This window comes from Lithobates pipiens, unplaced genomic scaffold (genome assembly GCF_037356315.1).
Source record: "Lithobates pipiens isolate NorthernLeopardFrog02 unplaced genomic scaffold, aLitPip1_a1.2 Scaffold_22, whole genome shotgun sequence".
NCBI lineage: Eukaryota > Metazoa > Chordata > Amphibia > Anura > Ranidae > Lithobates > Lithobates pipiens.
The window spans coordinates 9,858,168-9,878,664 of NW_027507784.1; the positions used below are offsets into that span (position 1 = coordinate 9,858,168).

The 20,497-nt window shown below is 45.5% G+C and overlaps 1 protein-coding gene across 1 annotated transcript; it reads left to right on the top strand.

Annotated features, from left to right (window-relative positions):
• The first annotated feature begins 241 nt into the window (after nt 1-241).
• Nucleotides 242-1,084, top strand: LOC143925577 (taste receptor type 2 member 119-like). The gene has a single exon (XM_077450053.1). The coding sequence runs from the start codon at nt 242-244 to the stop codon at nt 1,082-1,084; it is 843 nt and encodes a 280-aa protein (XP_077306179.1).
• Nucleotides 1,085-20,497: the final 19,413 nt, after the last annotated feature.

Here is a 20,497-nt window from a genome sequence, read left to right on the forward strand (position 1 = left end):
TTCTGTACGGGACAGACATCTTCTACACCCTGAGATCTCCTGTCTTCTGTAAGGACAAGTGCTGAATCTACCACACAAGGGGGACCTTCTTACGGGACAGACATCTTCTACACCCTGAGATCTCCTGTCTGTATTCTGCAAAGGACATCTGACTTTTTCAAACACAGTTCTAATATTTAAGCTCTCCGGAATGATCACCCCAAATACGGAAGTCTGTCAGGGTATATTAGGACTTGAGTCAATGGCTGGACTATGCTCTAGTGCCTTCATAATATTTTATCTCATGCTTACCAGTTTCAAGGAGAGAAAAGTCACACCGTGCAACTGTATCCTGATAGCTCTGAGTATTTCCAATTTCAGCTTTACTGTTTTTGTGTGTGTCTTTTCTCTCGGTATCTTTGTTTGGCCGTGGTTGTTTGATATATCAAATGTTTATTATGTTTTAATCCCTTTGACCTGCAGCATTTGTTCCAGTACATGGCTTACATCCATTCTCTGCTTCTTCTATTTTATAAAAATTTTACAGTTTAAGCCCGGATTCTTTGCATGGGTAAAGATGAGAATTGATACGATGGTCCCTTGGTTGATAATAACTGTGCTTTTTGTGTCAACGTTTGCTGGTTACTTGTTGGTACTGATTTTTGATTTAGAGTTACCTAAAAACTCCACCAACCTCATAGGTGGTCATACCTTAAATGACCACCAATCATATATGAAATCCATTATAATAATAACTTCTACGGCATACATGGTGTCATTGCCATCAACATTTGCCAGCGCATGGTTCCTAAAGCAGCAGAGGAGTGTGGGGAAATATGGTAGCACTAAAGTGAAAGATTATCAGAGTGCAGTCAACATTATGATTTCCCTTGTCTCTTTTTATACCTTAATTTACGTAATTGATGCTTTGGATATGCTGCAGATATTTGCTTTTAAGAGCTGGGGGTACTGGATGTGTCTGATATTTAAATTTTCCTTCACTGCAGTTCAGTCGGCTCTTATAATCAGGGGAAACCCTAAACTTAGAGAAGCTTGGAAACGCTTTTTTGGTCTTAGATACCTTCTAAATCATCAAGATGGCTGAGCTACCATTTTCAGAACAATAGTGACCTTGTTATGGCTCATTTTCATATGCAAATATTTAACACTTCTAATTAGTAACGACCCCATGACATGAAAATACTATATTGTCAAAAGTATGAACTTTAATGGCATCCCAGTCTTAGTCCGTAGGGTTCAATATTGAGTTGGCCCACCCTTTGCAGCTATACAGGCTTCAACTATTCTAGAAAGGCCGTCCACAAGGTTTAGGAGGGTGTCTACGGGAATGTTTCACCATTCTTCCAGAAGACCATTTGTGAAGTCAGGCACTGATGTTGCATGAGCAGAGCTGGCTCAAAGTCTTCCTTCTAATTCATCCCAAAGGTGTTCTATCAGGTTGGGGTACGAACTCCTCCACCCTGTAAACAAAATGATTTAGAACAATTTTATTGAAGCAGCTTGCTTATCCCTGTCTTTAAGGACCAACTCAATATTGAACCTTATGTACTAAGGCCGCATACACACGGGCGGATTGTCTGCCCAACTAAGTTCGTCAGACAATCCGACAGACAGTCCGTCCAACTTTTGAATGAACGGACTTGACCACACACGACGAACAGACAGTCCGCTGAAAGCTTGCGTGATGACGTGTACAGCACGTACGACGGGACTAGAAATACGACGTCCAATACACTGCAATGCAACCTTCGGCCGTGTAAATCCTTTCTGAGCATGCCCAATACTTAGTCCGTCCAACTTGCCTACTCACGAGCGGACTGTCCGCTGAAACCAAGTTTGGACGGACAAAATTACGGAAATTCCGAAAGACTTAGTCCGTCAGACTGTCCGCTGAAAAAGTCCGCTGAAGCCCACACACGAGCGGATTGTCCGCTGAAACACGTTTCAGCGGACTAAGTTGGACGGACAATCCTCTCGTGTGTAAAGGCAGGCGTCCCAATATCTATATAAGCCTTTCTCGACCTTTTCAACACAGAGGAACCCTTGAAATAGTTCTTTGGCCCCGAGAAACCCCTTATAAAAATTAGAAATCTACAACTCATGATATATTGGTGTGATGGTCAGTGGGAAGAATGGTCCTTACACTTGTGGTCATTGGGAAGAATTACCTCCTTACAGATAGCTAAAAAGATCAATGGTGTGAGTGGGAACTTATCTGAGAGGTAGAAATTGCCCAATGCTGAAGGAACCCCTACAACCTCTGGAGGAACCCTAGGGTTCCACAGAACCCTGGTTGAGAATCACTGATCTATATAGTAGCGTGAGGTAGGATCATAGATATAAGGTCAAGACCCACCCATCTGGTTTACCCAAATTAGTGCCAACCCTGAATATATGAAGGAAAGGATGAATAGTGGACGTTGAACGGTCACCTCTAGACATGTATAATATTACAGCAAAATATAGAAATATAAAATTTATTGTAGATAGAAAAATATATATACATACAGGGAGGGAAAAAAAACGACTCCCCTATATCAAAAAACAATAATACATATACAAACAATGTTACATAAAAGCAGAGAATATCTCGAACATTTGAGCATTTATGGACGTTTCCATGCCTGAAATGTGACATGTGCCTCATCTAGTCAGTTAGCCCTAATAGCATTCATAAGCTTTGGTAAATGTAGATGTATCCTAATTATTTTGAATATGAGTGTATTAAAGTGGTTGTAAAGGCACAAGTTTTTTTTTTTTTACCTTCATGCATCCATGCCAATTCCGACATTTCTCTCCTACATGTAAAATTAATCATTTTTGTTTGCTAGAAAATGACATAGAACCCCCAAATATTATATATATATATATATTTTTTTAGAAAAGACCTTAGAAAACACAATGGCGGTCGTCACAATTTTTTTATCTCACACAGTATTTGCGCAGCAGTTTTTCGAACACTTTAAAAAAAAAAAAAAAGTTTCACGCTTAAAAAAAAAAATTTTTTTTCGAACCCTTTAAAAAAAAAAAAAAGTTTCACGCTTAAAAAAAAATAAAATAAATAAAATTAGCCCAATTTTTTTGCATAATGTGAAAGGTAATGTTATGCTGAGTAAATAGATTCCTAACATGCCACACTTCAAAATTGCACATGCTCGTAGAATGACGCCAAACTTCGGTACTTAAAAATCCCCATAGGCGACGCTTACATTTTTCTTACTGGTTACAGAGGAGATCTAGGGCTGGAATTATTGCTCTCACTCTAACGACTGCGGCGATACCTCACATGCGTGGTTTGAACACCGTTTTCATATGTGGGTGGGACTTGCGTATGCTTTCGCTTCTGCGTGCGAGCACACGGGGACAGGGGCGCTTTACATTTCTTTTTTTATTATTGTTAATTTTACTTTTCTTTTTTTAGTTTAAAACTTAAAAAAAAAAAATGATCACTTTTATTCCTATTGCAAGGAATGTAAACATCCCTTGTAGTAGGAATATGGCATGATCGGTCCTCCTCACAGCGAGATTTGGGGGTCAATAAGACTCCACATCTCACCTCTAGGCTGGGAAGCCTTAAATAAAAATAAATAAATAAACGATCTCGGCTTGGAAGCCGAGGCGGCGCCATTTGTTTGAATGCAGAGGCTGGGCGTGAGGTCATAACATCGCGCCCAGCCTCCGAACGATCATAGAGAAATCTCTATGGTCACCATCCGGGGGCCGGTGGATTCGTTCTCCAACTCACCGATGGAAGCGGCGAGTCGGTAGAAGCACCGGAGGTCGGCGGGAGAGGATGATGTCCCCTCCCCTCTCACCGCCTGTAAGAACGATCAAGCGGCAGAACAGCCACTATGATCATTCTAATGGTGTAGGGAATCGCCGGCTGAAAAATACGATATCTGAATGATGCCTGTAGCTGTAGGCATCTTTCAGATATACCCGCATAAAGTCAAGGACGTCCTATTACGTACCTCGGGTGGGAAGAGATTAAGCGTGAAGGTAAAAAACCTTCTGTGAGCAGCAACCCCCCCCCCCCAAATGTTTACCTGAGCCCTCTCGATCCAGCGATGTCTTGCCTCTCCGGGGACTCGCACTACCAATTGGCTTTTGGCAGCAGTGGGAAACATGGGCTCCTGCTGATGTCATTCACAGCCAGTGAGCCAATCAGGAGATAAAGGGGACGGGACCAAGCCATGGCCAAGTCATTTTCCCCGGTCACTCTTTCCAAACGCTCATCCCTATCTCTGTAACCTAACCCTTTCCCATTGCCTTTTATTATTTATTATATTCAATCAATTAGAGCAATGATAAATACTCAAAAAATGAACATAAAGACAATTCAATGGCGGCTGGTGGGTTTTTTGTTGGGGGGGTGGCAAACAAGCACCCCCCTGCAGGCAGCCGGTGGCGTGGCACTGACATCACCTCCCCAGAGGCTGGTGACGTGGCACTGACAACCCATCCCCTTCAGGCGGTCGGCCAGTCAGGCACCTATCTGATCTAGGGCTGACAGGCTGTAGTGTCCTCTGCTCCTCTCCGGGGTGTGGGCAGTGCCTCTAGTGTCCGCTCCTCCCACGGCTTCCTCCACCACGTGTCTCCTCTCTGCTTCTCCTAATCGCTAGGCATCCAATAGGATCACCTGACACTTGGGCCAATCTGGAAGCAGGTGTCACGACCTGCCTCCTGATTGGTTGGGGGAAGCTTTAGTGTGAAAATAGCCAAAATGAATTTGCTATTGGCACACAACAAGGGTGGGATCTGGGTGCACTGCGCAACGACTGCACCTTTTTTTTAAGCCTATTAGAGCCTCCGGCTGTAATCATGTGCTTTAACCCCCCTCCACATTGGAATCCATAGTCCGGCACCCTGGTAAGTAGATCATGGGGCTGGAAGCATGGATCTGGGGCGGAACTTGTGTGCCCTCTATGGATTGGCCGCCACTGATACAATTCACCTATCACAAAAGTGCAAAAAGAAGTAAAACATATAATTAAAGTTCAAGTGCAACAGACTATCATTTAAAATACATATTCAATGAAAAACCATAACATTTCATAAAATACTAAGTCATAGTTCAGTTTTTAACTCAATGTGCTTCCTCTCTTCTATGATCCAAGTATAGATCAGCGTTTCCACCACCGTACACCCCAGCTGAAAGAGCCTCTTACCAAAGGGCGTGTACCATTATATCATAAATGGTCAGCAACACTTAAACTGATTAATCCCAGTGTAGACCTGGGCTTCCACCACCGTATATCCGGTACAGCAGTACATATCCATCGTGAGGTATGTTATCATTAAGATTTTATTAAAAGCTTCCAAAATACACCAATAGAACAAAAGCATATAAAAATATATCACTCCAATAGCCAGGGTGGATTTGATTTAAATCAAGTTAATTTAAATCAAAATTTAAATCACTAGTAAAAAGGCTTGAATTACATCATTTTTAAAGAGCAACTGTCATCTCTGTCCCACAGCTCCTCCTCCTCTGACCCACAGAGGCTCCTCCTCTGACCCACAGAGGCTCCTCCTCTGACCCGCTGTTTGCTCCTCCTCTGACCCGCTGTTTGCTCCTCCTCTGACCCGCTGTTTGCTCGTCATCTGACCCACTGTTTGCTCCTCCTCTGACCCGCTGTTTGCTCCGCCTCTGACCCGCTGTTTTCTCCTCCTCTGACCCGCTGTTTGCTCCTCCTGTGACCCAGTGTTTGCTCCTCCTCTGACCCGCTGTTTGCTCCTCCTCTGACCCGCTGTTTGCTCGTCATCTGACCCACTGTTTGCTCCTCCTCTGACCCGCTGTTTGCTCCGCCTCTGACCCGCTGTTTTCTCCTCCTCTGACCCGCTGTTTGCTCCTCCTGTGACCCAGTGTTTGCTCCGCCTCTGACCCGCTGTTTGCTCCTCCTCTGACCCGCTGTTTGCTCGTCATCTGACCCGCTGTTTGCTCCTCCTCTGACCCGCTGTTTGCTCCGCCTCTGACCCGCTGTTTTCTCCTCCTCTGACCCGCTGTTTGCTCCTCCTGTGACCCGCTGTTTGCTCCTTCTCTGACCTGCTGTTGGCTCCTCCTCTGACCTGCTGTTGGCTCATCCTCTGAGCCACTGTTTGTCCCTCCTCTGACCTGCTGTTTGCTCCTCCTCTGACCTGCTGTTGGCTCCTCCTCTGACCTGCTGTTGGCTCCTCCTCTGACCCGCTGTTGGCTCTTCCTCTGAGCCACTGTTTGTCCCTCCTCTGACCCGCTGTTGGCTCCTCCTCTGAGCCACTGTTTGTTCCTCCTCTGACCCGCTGTTGGCTCCTCCTCTGAGACACTGTTTGTTCCTCCTCTGACCCGCTGTTGGCTCCTCCTCTGAGCCACTGTTTCTTCCTCCTCTGACCCGCTGTTGGCTCCTCCTCTGACCCACTGTTTGCTCCTCCTCTGACCCGCTGTTTGCTCCTCCTCTGACCCGCTGTTTGCTGCTCCTCTGACCCGCTGTTGGCTCCTCCTCTGAGCCACTGTTTGTTCCTCCTCTGACCCGCTGTTGGCTCCTCCTCTGACCCACTGTTTGCTCCTCCTCTGACCCGCTGTTTGCTCCTCCTCTGACCCGCTGTTTGCTGCTCCTCTGACCCGCTGTTTGCTCGTCCTCTGACCCACTGTTTGCTCCTCCTCTGACCCGCTGTTTGCTCCACCTCTGACCCGCTGTTTGCTCCTCCTGTGACCCGCTGTTTGCTCCTCCTGTGACTCGCTGTTTGCTCCTTCTCTGACCTGCTGTTTGCTCCTCCTGTGAGCCGTTGTTTGCTCCTCCTGTGAGCCGCTGTTTGCTCCTCCTCTAACCCGCTGTTTGCTCCTTCTCTGACCTGCTGTTGGCTCCTCCTCTGACCTGCTGTTGGCTCATCCTCTGAGCCACTGTTTGTCCCTCCTCTGACCCGCTGTTTGCTCCTCCTCTGACCTGCTGTTGGCTCCTCCTCTGACCTGCTGTTGGCTCCTCCTCTGACCCGCTGTTGGCTCTTCCTCTGAGCCACTGTTTGTCCCTCCTCTGACCCGCTGTTGGCTCCTCCTCTGAGCCACTGTTTGTTCCTCCTCTGACCCGCTGTTGGCTCCTCCTCTGAGACACTGTTTGTTCCTCCTCTGACCCGCTGTTGGCTCCTCCTCTGAGCCACTGTTTCTTCCTCCTCTGACCCGCTGTTGGCTCCTCCTCTGACCCACTGTTTGCTCCTCCTCTGACCCGCTGTTTGCTCCTCCTCTGACCCGCTGTTTGCTGCTCCTCTGACCCGCTGTTGGCTCCTCCTCTGAGCCACTGTTTGTTCCTCCTCTGACCCGCTGTTGGCTCCTCCTCTGACCCACTGTTTGCTCCTCCTCTGACCCGCTGTTTGCTCCTCCTCTGACCCGCTGTTTGCTGCTCCTCTGACCCGCTGTTTGCTCGTCCTCTGACCCACTGTTTGCTCCTCCTCTGACCCGCTGTTTGCTCCACCTCTGACCCGCTGTTTGCTCCTCCTGTGACCCGCTGTTTGCTCCTCCTGTGACTCGCTGTTTGCTCCTTCTCTGACCTGCTGTTTGCTCCTCCTGTGAGCCGTTGTTTGCTCCTCCTGTGAGCCGCTGTTTGCTCCTCCTCTAACCCGCTGTTTGTTCCTCCTCTGACCTGCTGTTGACTCCTCCTCTGACCCACTGTTGGCTCATCCTCTGAGCCACTGTTTGTTCCTCCTCTGACCCGCTGTTGGCTCCTCCTCTGAGCCACTGTTTGTTCCTCCTCTGACCTGCTGTTGGCTCCTCCTCTGAGCCACTGTTTGTTCCTCCTCTGACTTGCTGTTTGCTCCTCCTCTGACCCACTGTTTGCTCCTCCTCTGACCCGCTGTTGGCTCCTCCTCTGACCCGCTGTTCACTCCTCCTCTGACCCGCTGTTTGCTCCTCCTCTGACCCGCTGTTTGCTCTTCCTCTGACCTGCTGTTGGCTCCTCCTCTGACCCGCTGTTGGCTTATCCTCTGACCTGCTGTTGGCTCCTCCTCTGAGCCACTGTTTGTTCCTCCTCTGACCCGCTGTTTGCTCCTCCTCTGACCCGCTGTTGGCTCCTCCTCTGACCTGCTGTTGGCTCCTCCTCTGACCCGATGTTGGCTCACCGACAGTCCCATTCACTTTAATAGGACGGCCGGTGATGTGGCAGTGACACAACAAGGTGAGGGACGTGACGGCAGCAACAGGCTAACAGGTGCTGCTATAATGGATCTGAAATGACAGGTGCTCTTTAAGTGCTTCAGCCCCAAAAGATTTTACCCCCTTCCCGACCAGAGCACTTTTTGCAATTCGCCACTGCGTCACTTTAGCTGACAATTGCGCGGTCGTGTGACGTTACACCAAGACAAAATTTACATCCCTTTTCCCCCACAAATAGAGCTTTCTTTTGGTGGTATTTGATCATCTCTGCGTTTTTTGTTTTTTATGCTTTAAACAAAAAAGAGCGACAATTAAAAAAAAAAAAAAAAAAAACAATATTTTTTTACCTTTTGCTATAATAAATATCCCCCAAAAATATATTTTAAAAAATGTTTTTTTCCTCGGTTTAGACCGATACGTATTCTACTACATATTTTGGGAAGAAAAAAAATTGCAATACGCATATATTGATTGGTTTGCGCAAAAGTTAGGGGATAGTTTTATGACGTTTTTATTATAATTTTTTTTTTATTAGTAATGACGGCAATCTGCGATTTTTATCATGACTACGACATTACGCCAGACACTTCGCACATTTTTGAAACTATTTTGAGACCATTGTCATTTATACAGCAATCTGTGCTATAAAAATGAACTGATCACTGTGTAAACGACATTGGCAGGGAAGGGGTTAAACAGTAGGGGGTGATCAAGGGGTTAAGTGTGTCCTTGGGAGGTGTTCTAACTGTGAGGGGGGGGTGGGCTATCACTGACATGACAGAGATCACTGCTCCCGATGACAGAGAGCAGTGATCTCTGTCATGTCACCATCAGAACGGGGAAATGCCTTGTTTACATAGGCATCTCCCCGCTGTGCCGCTCTGTGACACGATCGTGGGACACCGGCGGACATAGAGTCCGCGGGACCCATGGGCATGGTCACGATCTACAAAAGGGGCACGTGCTCGCTAGCCCAGCCAATTAAAGGGGGCGTACAGGTACACCCCTTTGCCCACCGCTGCCATTGTGCCGACGTATATTGGCGTACGGCGGTCGGCAAGGGGTTAAAATGTAAGGACTCATTCTTGTATTTGCTTAAACAACTATGTTTAGTAACTGAAGAGCATAAACAAAATATCTTTGAAAAAACAAACAAAATAATTTAAACTGAATATATCAGCTGGGTCCACATAAAAAAAAAAACATATGGTCCTTTCACCGCAGCACATCTTCTCATGATGTTTTATTTGGGCCACCAGGCCTTGCATCGCTTTGTTGCATTGCTAGCATTTCGCACACATACCTGCTTTACCCACGGGTAGAGGAACTTCATCAACCGCTTCCGGACCAGGCAATTTTTGGGGATACGGCACTGCGTCGCTTTAACTGACAATTTTGCGGTTGCGTGAACAAAATTTATGTTTTTTTTTTTTCCTCCCCACAAATAGAGCTTTCTTTTGGTGGTATTTGATCACCTGAGCGTCAATTTTGAAAAAACAAAAACAAAAATAATACATTTTTGCTATAATAAATATTCCAAAAAAGTTAAAAAAAATATATATATTTTTTCCTCAGTTTAGGCCGATATGTATTCTTCTACATATTTTTGGTAAAAAAAAAATCCCAATAAGCGTATATTGATTGCTTTGAGCAAAAGTTATCACGCCTACAATAGAAGGGGATCGATTTATGGCCTTTTTATTATTTTTGTATTTTACTAGTAATCATAGTGATCAGCAAATTTTTATCGGGACTGCGACATTGGACACGTTTGACACATTTTTGGGACCATTGACTATTACACAGCGATCAGTGCTGTACAAATGCACTGATTCCTGTGTAAATGACACTGGCAGCGAAGGAGTTAACACTAGTAGTGACAACTGTATGAGGGCTGGGCTGACTGGAGGAGGAGAGAGATAGCTGTTCCTAATTACTAGGAACAGATGATCTCACTGTATTCCCCTGACAGAACGGGGATCTCTCTGTTTTACACTGGCAGATGCCCGTTTGCCTCTCTCTGGAGCAAGGGCGTTGCTGGGTCTACAAAAGATCTGGGGCTAGAGCCCATAGCAGCGTAGTAAATAAAGTCATACGATTGGGTGGGCATACACATGTATATACAGTAATATACGTGTGTTAGTATATATGCCCAGAGAGCCCCTCCTTACATGAGGGTCCCCAGAGAGCCCCCCCCCCCTTACACCAGGGTCCCCAGAGGGCCTCCTCCTTACATCAGGGTCCCCAGAGAGCCTCCCCCTTGCATCAGGGTTCCCAGAGAGCCCCCCACTTACATCAGGGTTCCCAGAGAGCCTCCCCCTTGCATGAGGGTTCCCAGAGAGCCCCCCACTTACATCAGGGTTCCCAGGGTGCCTCTCCCTTGCATCAGGGTTCCCAGAGAGCACCCGCTTACATCAGGGTTCCCAGAGAGCCTCCCCCTTACATCAGGGTTCCCAGAGAGCCTCCCCCTTGCATCAGGGTTCCCAGAGAGCCCCCCACTTACATCAGGGTTCGCAGAGAGCCCCCACTGACATCAGGGTTCGCAGAGAGCCTCCCCTTGCATCAGGGTTCCCAGAGAGCCTCCCCCTTGTATCAGGGTTCCCAGAGAGCCCCCCACTTACATCAGGGTTCGCAGAGAGCCCCCCACTTACATCAGGGTTCCCAGAGAGCCTCCCCCTTGTATCAGGGTTCCCAGAGAGCCCCCCACTTACATCAGGGTTCCCAGAGAGCCTCCCCCTTAAAATCAGGGTCCCCAGAGAGCCTACCCTCTCCTCAGGGTCCCCTGCAGAGACTCTGGCCTATGGGCCCCAGATTCGGGGCTATAGCCACAAAAGCCACCCCCTAGCAACGCCACTGCTCTGGAGGGATCGTGGGTGGCCGGTGGACATCATGCCTGCCTGACCTGCCAGTTGGCTCACCCGCTAGCGAATGGGCGCATGCACATCTGTGGTTAGCCGTGCACACACCCGACGTACAATGGCAGCGTTTCGCACGACGGCTGGTTGGCAAGCAGTTAAAATGTTTTCTAAAACTGGGTCTCTTTTATGGCCTGCTGCCATTTTGCACCTCAAAGGGGGAATAATAAACCACTTCAAGCTATATGCAGAAAGATTACAAGGCTCATAAGCTGCTTGGAAGGTCTCACTTTCATTTTTACTGCTTGCCCTTCCTCCTCACACTTAGAGCCTGGTACAGATGCATTCCTCTTCAAACAATCATACAGTTTGTAGTATATATATATTTTTTTTTTTTTGCAAAACAATGTGATAAAGCAATATTCCTGAACTGTGCATGTTATCTCAGCTTGCAGAGCTTGGGTTCATTGGATGAGTTTACCACAAGTGTAAATATTTCAGATTATACAGCCTCATGCTAAATAACTAAGCTCCGTTTCTTGCTGAATAAACAAAATTATTAATGTATCTTAAAAAGAAATCTATCTTTACTTCAAAAGCATTTTCTTAAAATTTATTTGATAAAAAAAAAAAAAAAAAAAATCAGATTCAAATAAAATAAATAAAACATTTTTTTTTTTTTTTTTTTTTAAATCATAGATTTTTTATCCATCTCTGCCAATAGCTTATTTCTGTGGAGCAGGCTGATCTTAAATGGCAGCTGGCATGCATACATGATGACGTCACGTTCTAGCCATGCGGGCGTGAAATTTTACACCTTAATGGGTATATAGCTATCTATCTATCTATCTATTTATATATATATATATATATATATATATATATATATATATATATATATATATATATATATATATATATATATATATATATATATATATATATTTATATTTATTTATTTATATATACAGTGGTGTGAAAAAGTGTTTGCCCCCTTCCTCATTTCCTGTTCCTTCGCATGTTTGTCACACTTAAGTGTTTCGGAACATCAAACCAATTTAAACAATAGTCAAGGACAACACAAGTAAACACAAAATGCAATTTGTAAATGAAGGTGTTTATTATTAAAGGTGAAAAAAAATCCAAACCATCATGGCCCTGTGTGAAAAAGTGATTGCCCCCTAAACCTAATAACTGGTTGGGCCACCCTTAGCAGCAACAACTGCAACCAAGCGTTTGCGATAACGTGCAATGAGGCTTTTACAGCGTCCTGGAGGAATTTTGGCCCACTCATCTTTGCAGAATTGTCCTAATTCAGTTACATTAGAGGGTTTTCGAGCATGAACGGCCTTTTTAAAGGTCATACCACAATATCTCAATAGGATTCAGGTCAGGACTTTGGCTAGGCCACTCCAAAGTCTTCATTTTGTTTTTCTTCAGCCATTCGGTGGTGGACTTGCTGGTGTGTTTAGGATCATTGTCCTGCTGCAGAACCCAAGTTCGTTTCAGCTTGAGTACACGAACAGATGGTCAGACATTCTCCTTCAGGATCTCTTGGTAGACAGCAGAATTCATAGTTCCTTTTATCACGGCAAGTCTTCCAGGTCCTGAAGCAGCAAAACAGCCCCAGACCATCACACTACCACCACCATATTTTACTGTTGGTATAATGTTCTTTTTATGGAATGCAGTGTTCCTTCTACGCCAGATATACTTGGACACACACCTTCCAAAGAGTTCCACTTTTGTCTCATCGGTCCACAGAATGTTGTCCCAAAAGTCTTGGGGATCATCAAGATGTGTTGTGGAGAAATTGAGACGAGCTTTGATGTTCTTTTTGCTCAGCAGTGGTTTTCTCCTTGGAACTCTGCCATGCAGGCCATTTTTGCCCAGTCTTTTCCTGATGGTGGAGGCATGAACGCTGACCTTAACTGAGGCAAGTGAGGCCTGCAGTTCCTTGGACGTTGTTGTGGGGTCTTTTGTGACCTCTTGGATGAGTCGTCGCTGTGCTCTTGGGGTAATTTTGGGCGGCCGGCCACTCCTGGGAAGGTTCACCACTGTTCCATGTCTTCGCCATTTGTGGATAATGGCTCTCACTGTGGTTCGCTGGATTCCCAAAGCTTTGGAAATGGCTTTATAACCCTTTCCAGACTGATAGATCTCAATTACTTTCTTTCTCAATTGTTCCTGAATTTCTTTGGGTCTCGGCATGATGTGTAGCTTTTAAGGATCTTCTGGTGGACCTTACTGTGTCAAGCAGCTCCTATTTAAGTGATGCCTTGATTGTGAACAGGTGTGGCAATAATTAGGCCTGGGTGTGGCTAGAGAAATTGAACTCAGGTGTGGACAACCACAGTTATAGTATGTTTTAACAAGGGGGGCAATCACTTTTTCACACAGGGCCATGATGGTTTGGATTTTTTTTCACCTTTAATAATAAACACCTTCATTTACAAATTGCATTTTGTGTTTACTTGTGTTGTCCTTGACTATTGTTTAAATTGGTTTGATGTTCCGAAACACTTAAGTGTGACAAACATGCAAAGGAACAGGAAATGAGGAAGGGGGCAAACACTTTTTCACACCACTGTATATATATATATATATATATATATATATATATATAATATATATTATTATTTATATTTATATTTATTTTTATATATATATATATATATATATATATATATATATATATATATATATATATATATATATATATATATATATATATATACATATATATAATATAGATAGATAGATATAATTTATTTTTTTAAGGCTTTGGTGCTGCTCTATATGTTTTAAAATTCCTTTGAACTGGTATCACAATTGTAAGGTGTCTACTTTATTCTGTACACAGTGCAGGTTATTCTTTGATTTCATTAATATGTTTTATTATTTATTGCCTCTAGCGTGTCAATTTTTTTTTTGATAGTTATATAACATTGCTCATCCCTGTGCATACATATATTCATTTTTTTTAACATTTCTAGAATTGTATAAAGCCTGTAAAACGCATCTAATGCATCCCATAAGCTTGTATCTTTGTAATATTAAGGTAGCCAATAAAAGTGTATCGCCTAAGGGACCTATATGTCTGCATTCTTGATGGTTAACATGGGGGGGGGGGAGGGTTCCAATAATGCTAGGTACACACGGGCTAAAAATTGTTGGTTCGGCAGCAGGGGTGGACTGACAATTCATGGGGCCCCCGGGCAATAGGAGATTTTGAGGCCCCCAGGCAATCAGAGATTATGGGGCCACACAGTAGACACACACAGTATACAATCACACAGTATACACAGACATGTTTCTATTGGCTGAGAAGGTACTGGAGAGGCGGGGCAGCTATAATCTCAGGATTTTTAGACCAAAAGGATGTCGGTAAGGGATATTTCAGAGACAGATGTAAAAAAAAAATGCAGATTTTTACATACTGTCCCTGGTTTTACTGAGGCTGGCAACCCTGATGGGGACCCCTAGTGGCATGGGGCCCTCGGGCAGTGCCCGAGTGGCCCAATGGTCAGTCCGCCCCTGCCAGTACAGTGATCAGTTACAAATCAAACTGCACTTGGTGGCACTGTGACAGGGAGTCAAGGGGGGGGGGTGGTTTAGGGGGTGATCAGGAGGTGAAAAGTGTGCCTATGTCTACTGGTTTTAAGAAACGAAATAAGGGATTGGGACTTTGAATGAAGCATACACGTTAAAAATAAATAATTATTCGTAACAAGTTTATTCCATAACATGTGTACTGGTGTTAGTGTAGTGTTGGTGTACTCTCAGTAAGATGTCCTCTCCTCTCGCACTGGAACCGAAAAGAGCTCCACGAGGGGAGATGACATCATTTCCTCCTCCTGTGTTAATATTACACAGGCAGAGGACAGTTTGCCATTCGCCAGAACCAATCAGCAGATCCAGACCAAAAACATTGATCTGAGCCTGTAGACTGATAGGTTCTGAAGCAGATCCGATTGTTGTGGGGAGGGCAGAAGCGCGCATGTGCGCCCCCTACCTGTGCGCGAGATCGACGTACATCTACGGTGGTTTCGTGCAATGGTGCCAACCTGCTGCAGTATAATGATGCCGGCTGGTCGGCAACTGGTTAAATGATGGGATTTTATATGTGAGAGTCATAATATAGGAATGTGCGAATGTTTGATTGTGTGTGTGTGTGTGGTGGGGGACTGTGTACATCTGTGTGTGTAGTGCAGGACTGTGTACACCTTTGTGTGCCTCATCTTCTGTATCCCTGCAAATCCCTGCATGGCTCTAGCTTCTTTGCAGCTGTTCTCTTGCCGCATTCCCTCCATACTCAGCTCACCCCTCTTTGAGGTCTCCCCCTACAGGTGGCACTAGGTTTGTGACAAGTTGGCTTGTGTCACGCTTATCCCAAACGCAGGTGATCAGACACTATAGCCGGCTATTGTGTTCTTCACCTAGAGCAGCCCTCATTCTCATAAGGCAAGCATTGCCCCCAGGACTTATACACAGTGCTATAGTGCCTGGCCCCCGTGCTAGGGCATGGGTGAACTGAGCAAAGCAAATTGGTACTTTCAGTTGGCAGACAGGCCAAGTGGTTCAATAAGAGTCAAGGTAAAAGGCAGCGTTCGGAGAATAGTCTAATATCTGATCCTAGGTCATACGCAGGGAAATCCAATCTAGCAGGGCAGACAGACAGAGAGCTTGACCGGGTATTACACACTCTATCACAGACATGAGACTACAAGCTTGGCTTGCTCATAAGAGGTTTGGTCTCCATTCAGAGACTAACCAAAATCAATCACCTTGCAGGTGGACAGACAGAAAAGGAGGATGCATTAGGCAAAACCAGGGTGCTGGAATGGAGAGCAGGAGCACTAGATGCTCCTGACAGCTTGGTCACCAGTAGCTGCATCTACGGTAGCTCTCTCCCCCTCACTGACTTGCACAGCACTTTACAATGTATAGGAAGACAGTACAATTACAATACAATTGAATACAAGAGGGGTGGGGGGGGGGTGCTCTTGAGAGCTTACAATCTAAAAGGGAGGGCAAGAAAAAAGGGTGATAACTGTGAAGAAGGAGCTCATGGAGGAAAAAGTCAAAATTCAGTTTTTAGATGGAGATGAGATAGGTCTTCTCAAATAATTGAGTTTTGAGGGACCATCTAAAGGCAAACTAGTAGGAGATAGCTGGACAGATTGGGGTAGGGAGTTCCAGAGCGTGGGAGAGGATCTGGAGAAGTCCTGTTGATAAGGATGGGATGAGCTGATGAGGGAACTCGCTAAGAGGAGGTCTTGGGAGAAGAGAAAAAGATGGTTTGGGTTATATTTGCAGATGGTGTTGGTGATGTACAGTAGCTGGGGATGATGTTGCATGTTATTGTAAGTACGATCTACAACCATTCATCCAAGGGACGCATTATTATTATTTTATTTTTTGTACCTCAAGGAGCATAGAGAAGGCTGAATAAAAATGGCTACCTGCATTGTGTATCACCTATAGGTGAGTGGACACTGGCAAACAAAAGACAGGAAGTCCTCCCTTTATAACCCCACCTCCCAAGGAGAGCATCCACTTTTTCACCAGTGTCAGAAGGAGATGGTCACTGGCGTATAGCACTCTGCACAAGCATTGCCAGATTCTCAATGGTTCCTATAGGGATAAAGAGTTTAGTACTTATGATCTGTTAATACAGCTATGGTGGCTAACAGTGGTTGCTGGTGTGCAAACAATCTGAAAAATACTGAAAAAAACATAAATTGCAGCCTCACTGTGCCCATCAACTGCATCCACTGTGCCCCATCAAATGTAGCCACTGTGTTCATCAACTGCAGCCACTGTGCCCATCAAATGCAGCCACTGTGCTCAATCATATGCAGCCACTGTGCCCATAAATTGCAGCCACTGTGCCCATCAAATGCAGGCACTGTGCTCAATCATATGCAGCCACAGTTTCCATCAAAAGCAAGCCACTGTGTCCATCAAATGCAGCCACTGTGCCCATCATATGCAGCCACTGTGCCCCATCAAACGCTGCCACTGTGCCCATTATATGCAGCCAATGTGTCCATCAAATGCAGCCACTGTGCGCTATCAAATTCAGCCACTAAGCCCATAATATTCGGTCACTGTGCCCCATCAAATGCAGTCGCTGTGCCCATAAAATGCAGCCACTGTGTCAGATTCAACTGCAGCCACTGTGCCCATAAAATGCAGCCACTGTGCTCATCATATGCAACCACGTTGCCCATCATATGCAGCCACTGTGCCCTATCTAATGCAGCCACTCTCCATCAAATGTACAGTAGCCCCTGTGCTCCATCAAATGTAGCCACTGTATCCATCAAAACCAGTCTCACTGTGACCCTTCTTCCCACCCACTGTCTGACACTTACCCCATCTTGGTGGCGGGTCAGGCAGCAGGTAATGGCGGCAACGGCTCCTTTGTCCTCCATGCTTCCTGTGTGTCTCTTCTTCCCTTCTGCTAGGTGTCCAATAGGATCGCTTGTGCCTTCAGCCAATCAGGTGACATATATTAAACCAGCGCTTCCTGATTGTCAGAGAGGCGGTTCAGTGTTAGAAAAGAAAATATTCATTTGCTTTTCTAACGCACCTGGGTGGGCTTCGGGCACCTCGAGTCCACCTTTTTTGAAGACTATTAGAGCCTATGACCCTAATTAGGTGCTTAAAAAAAAACACCCCCGCTGCTGTAATTCAGGCTCCTGGCATCTGAAAAGGGGCCGGACACCTGAATAGGGGCTGGTCACGGTGGCTGAATCTATCCATTATGCATAAAGGGAGGTGACGTGATCGAGGGGCGGCGCCCGGGCACCCCTAATGGACAGGTAGCTAAGATTGATACCCAGGACCCACATCGATGAAGCAGGACAAAGACGTAGGGATTGCCTGTAACATGATCTTTTAGCACTGGACCCTACATATATGGAACTCTGGGTAGCAGTACTGACCAATGTGCTTCCAGCAGGGGCTGTACAGTATTATACCAGAGTTTCCCATGCTACCACACAAATTGTGAACCAAATTTGATAAATAATATAAATGTTTGCTGCAGCTGTTGTCATGTGTTCCCACACCCAAAAATGCAATAAAATTACAAAAAATACTGCGCGATCGAATTTGGGGGAGTATTTTGTAGTATAGTGTCCAATAGAAAATGTTGATTCTGACAGGAAAGAAAAAGGGTTTCTGACAAATCTGTTGGGGGTACACATTTATGCTGAGCACTGTATATATTAATAGTCCACCTCCTTTTTTTTCTTCCACCTCAATTGCAGAGTCCATAAAAAATGAACCCTGCAGCATTCTCATCCAGTCAGGAGTGACCCCGGTGGCGGGGGGGGGGGTGGTCGGAGATTGGCTACGTGGGGGCTCTGGGCTTGTCCACAGATAGTTCCCATTGGGGTGGTGAGCTTGGAGCCTCTCGGGTCATTTCGTTGACCTCCTCCGGAGGCACCTTTTATACACCGAGACGTTCTACTCTATGGGTCTCACCCCCTAAAGACCCCCTGGACCCTAAAGAAGTTTGAGTTGTTGTTTTTTTTTTTTTAAATACAATTTTATTAAGGAAAATGCATAGGTGTACAGAAAATTCCAACAGGCTGGAGAAACATTACACAAACACAATCAAAGTTCTTGACAGAAATGAAATCAAGACACTGAGCAATTGAACATACGGACTTTCTTAGCCCCTGTACACACGGTCGGAGATTTCGACAACCAAATCCGTCGGATTTTGTCCGTCGGATTTTGTCCGTCGGATCTTGTCCGAAACTGTTGCATACACACGGTCGGACTAAGTTGTTGAAAAATCCGATCTTTCAGAACGTGATGACGTAATTTCGTTACGATGGGACTACATTCAGGCTAGTAGCCAATAGCTTTGATGTAGGAATTTGATCTGAGCATGCATGGCACTTGGTCCGATCAAAATGCTCTACACATGATCGGAGTATGTCCGATCGAACCAGTTGGTCAGAAAATATTTCCAACAAGTTGTAAAATTGGGTCCGACGGATATTCCGATGGAATCAGTCCGATGCATACCACACACAGTCGGATTATCCAACAACACGGTCCGATAGGACAAATTCCGATGGATTCTCCGACCGTGTGTACAAGGGCTTAGAGTAGTTTGGCCACCTTGAGTCACAAACTATCAAAGATAAGCGGTTTCAGAGTGGCTACCAGAGAGTAAAAGATGAGGGGACCAAAAAGAGAGGTCAATCTGTGTTGGTATGTTATGAGGCAATTAGGGGATCCTTGTCCCCAGACATACCACCAGTTCGGCTTGGGGGTGAGTGGGTGTGGGGACCATTTAAGGATAAAGCTCATGGTGCCCGGACGGTTCTGTGGTGTGGAAGAAATGCATTGTTCTGTGTTTGACCATTTGTTCATGTACTTTAATTGCCCCCTGTGGCTTCTCTGTGTCATTACACTTATCAGTCCTCCTATTCAAGCTATCGGACCAATCCCTGCTGACCCCGTTACAAGTCCTCATTTACATGGCCAAGAGGACCTAATTGAGGACTTTACAATTGACCAATAGATGTGGTTGTTGGGGGCCGGGTGTTCAAATATATGTATAAAAGTGTGTTGTGTGCATCCAATAAAAGGGAGATTCCTGTTTGAACTTACATACAGCCTGGTGTTTGTTCTGAGCTATCACAATTGGATTCGACACATAGCTGTAGTTCAAATCCTGAAGCATCGGATGATCGAACCATCAGACGTTGCGATCTGTAATCTGATTCAATAGCCACAGAGGAGTGTCGGGAGAGTGGAACCGAGTGAGCAGGGGCTCGTTACAGAGGTGTTCTAGGAGTGGTGATCTTGGGGATTTGTGTTGGGAGGGGGGGGTAATGGGTCAAGATGATTTATGGTAGGAAGGGGGAGGTGGGAAATGTGTGCTAAGATCCCATTTTTTTGGGGTTGGGGGAAATTTGTGGTAGTGTGGATGAATTAGAGTGATAGAATATTTGTGCTGGGTTGGGTTTATTTTTTTTTTGGGGGGGTTGTGCAGGGGGCATATGGGAAGAGAAAGGATTTGAGCTGAGGGTGGATGGGGGGGATGTGTGCAAGGAAGGGGGATTTCAGCAGGGGGTGGATTTGTACTGGGAGGAAAAATAATTTATGCTTAGGGGGTAAGCCTACAGATTAGTGCTCACTTTTTTTGGGGGGGAGGGGTGGTTGCTGATACATAATCATACATCTTAGGGAGCACAATTTGGCATGTTTGCCCTTGGTTTCAGGTGACCTTTTTTCTGACCAGTCTACTAGCACATCAACAAGCACCTAATCTTAGCCCTTGTACACACGGTCGGAGATTCCGACGGACTGTGTCCGATCGGACCGTTTTGTCGGATATTCTGACTGTGTGTGGTCTACATCGGACTGTTTCCATCAGAGTATCCAACGGACTAAGTTTTCCAACTTGTTGGTAAAATTTTTCCTACAAAATGCTCCGATCGGACATACTCCGATCATGTGTAGAGAATTCCGATCGGACAAAGTGCCACGC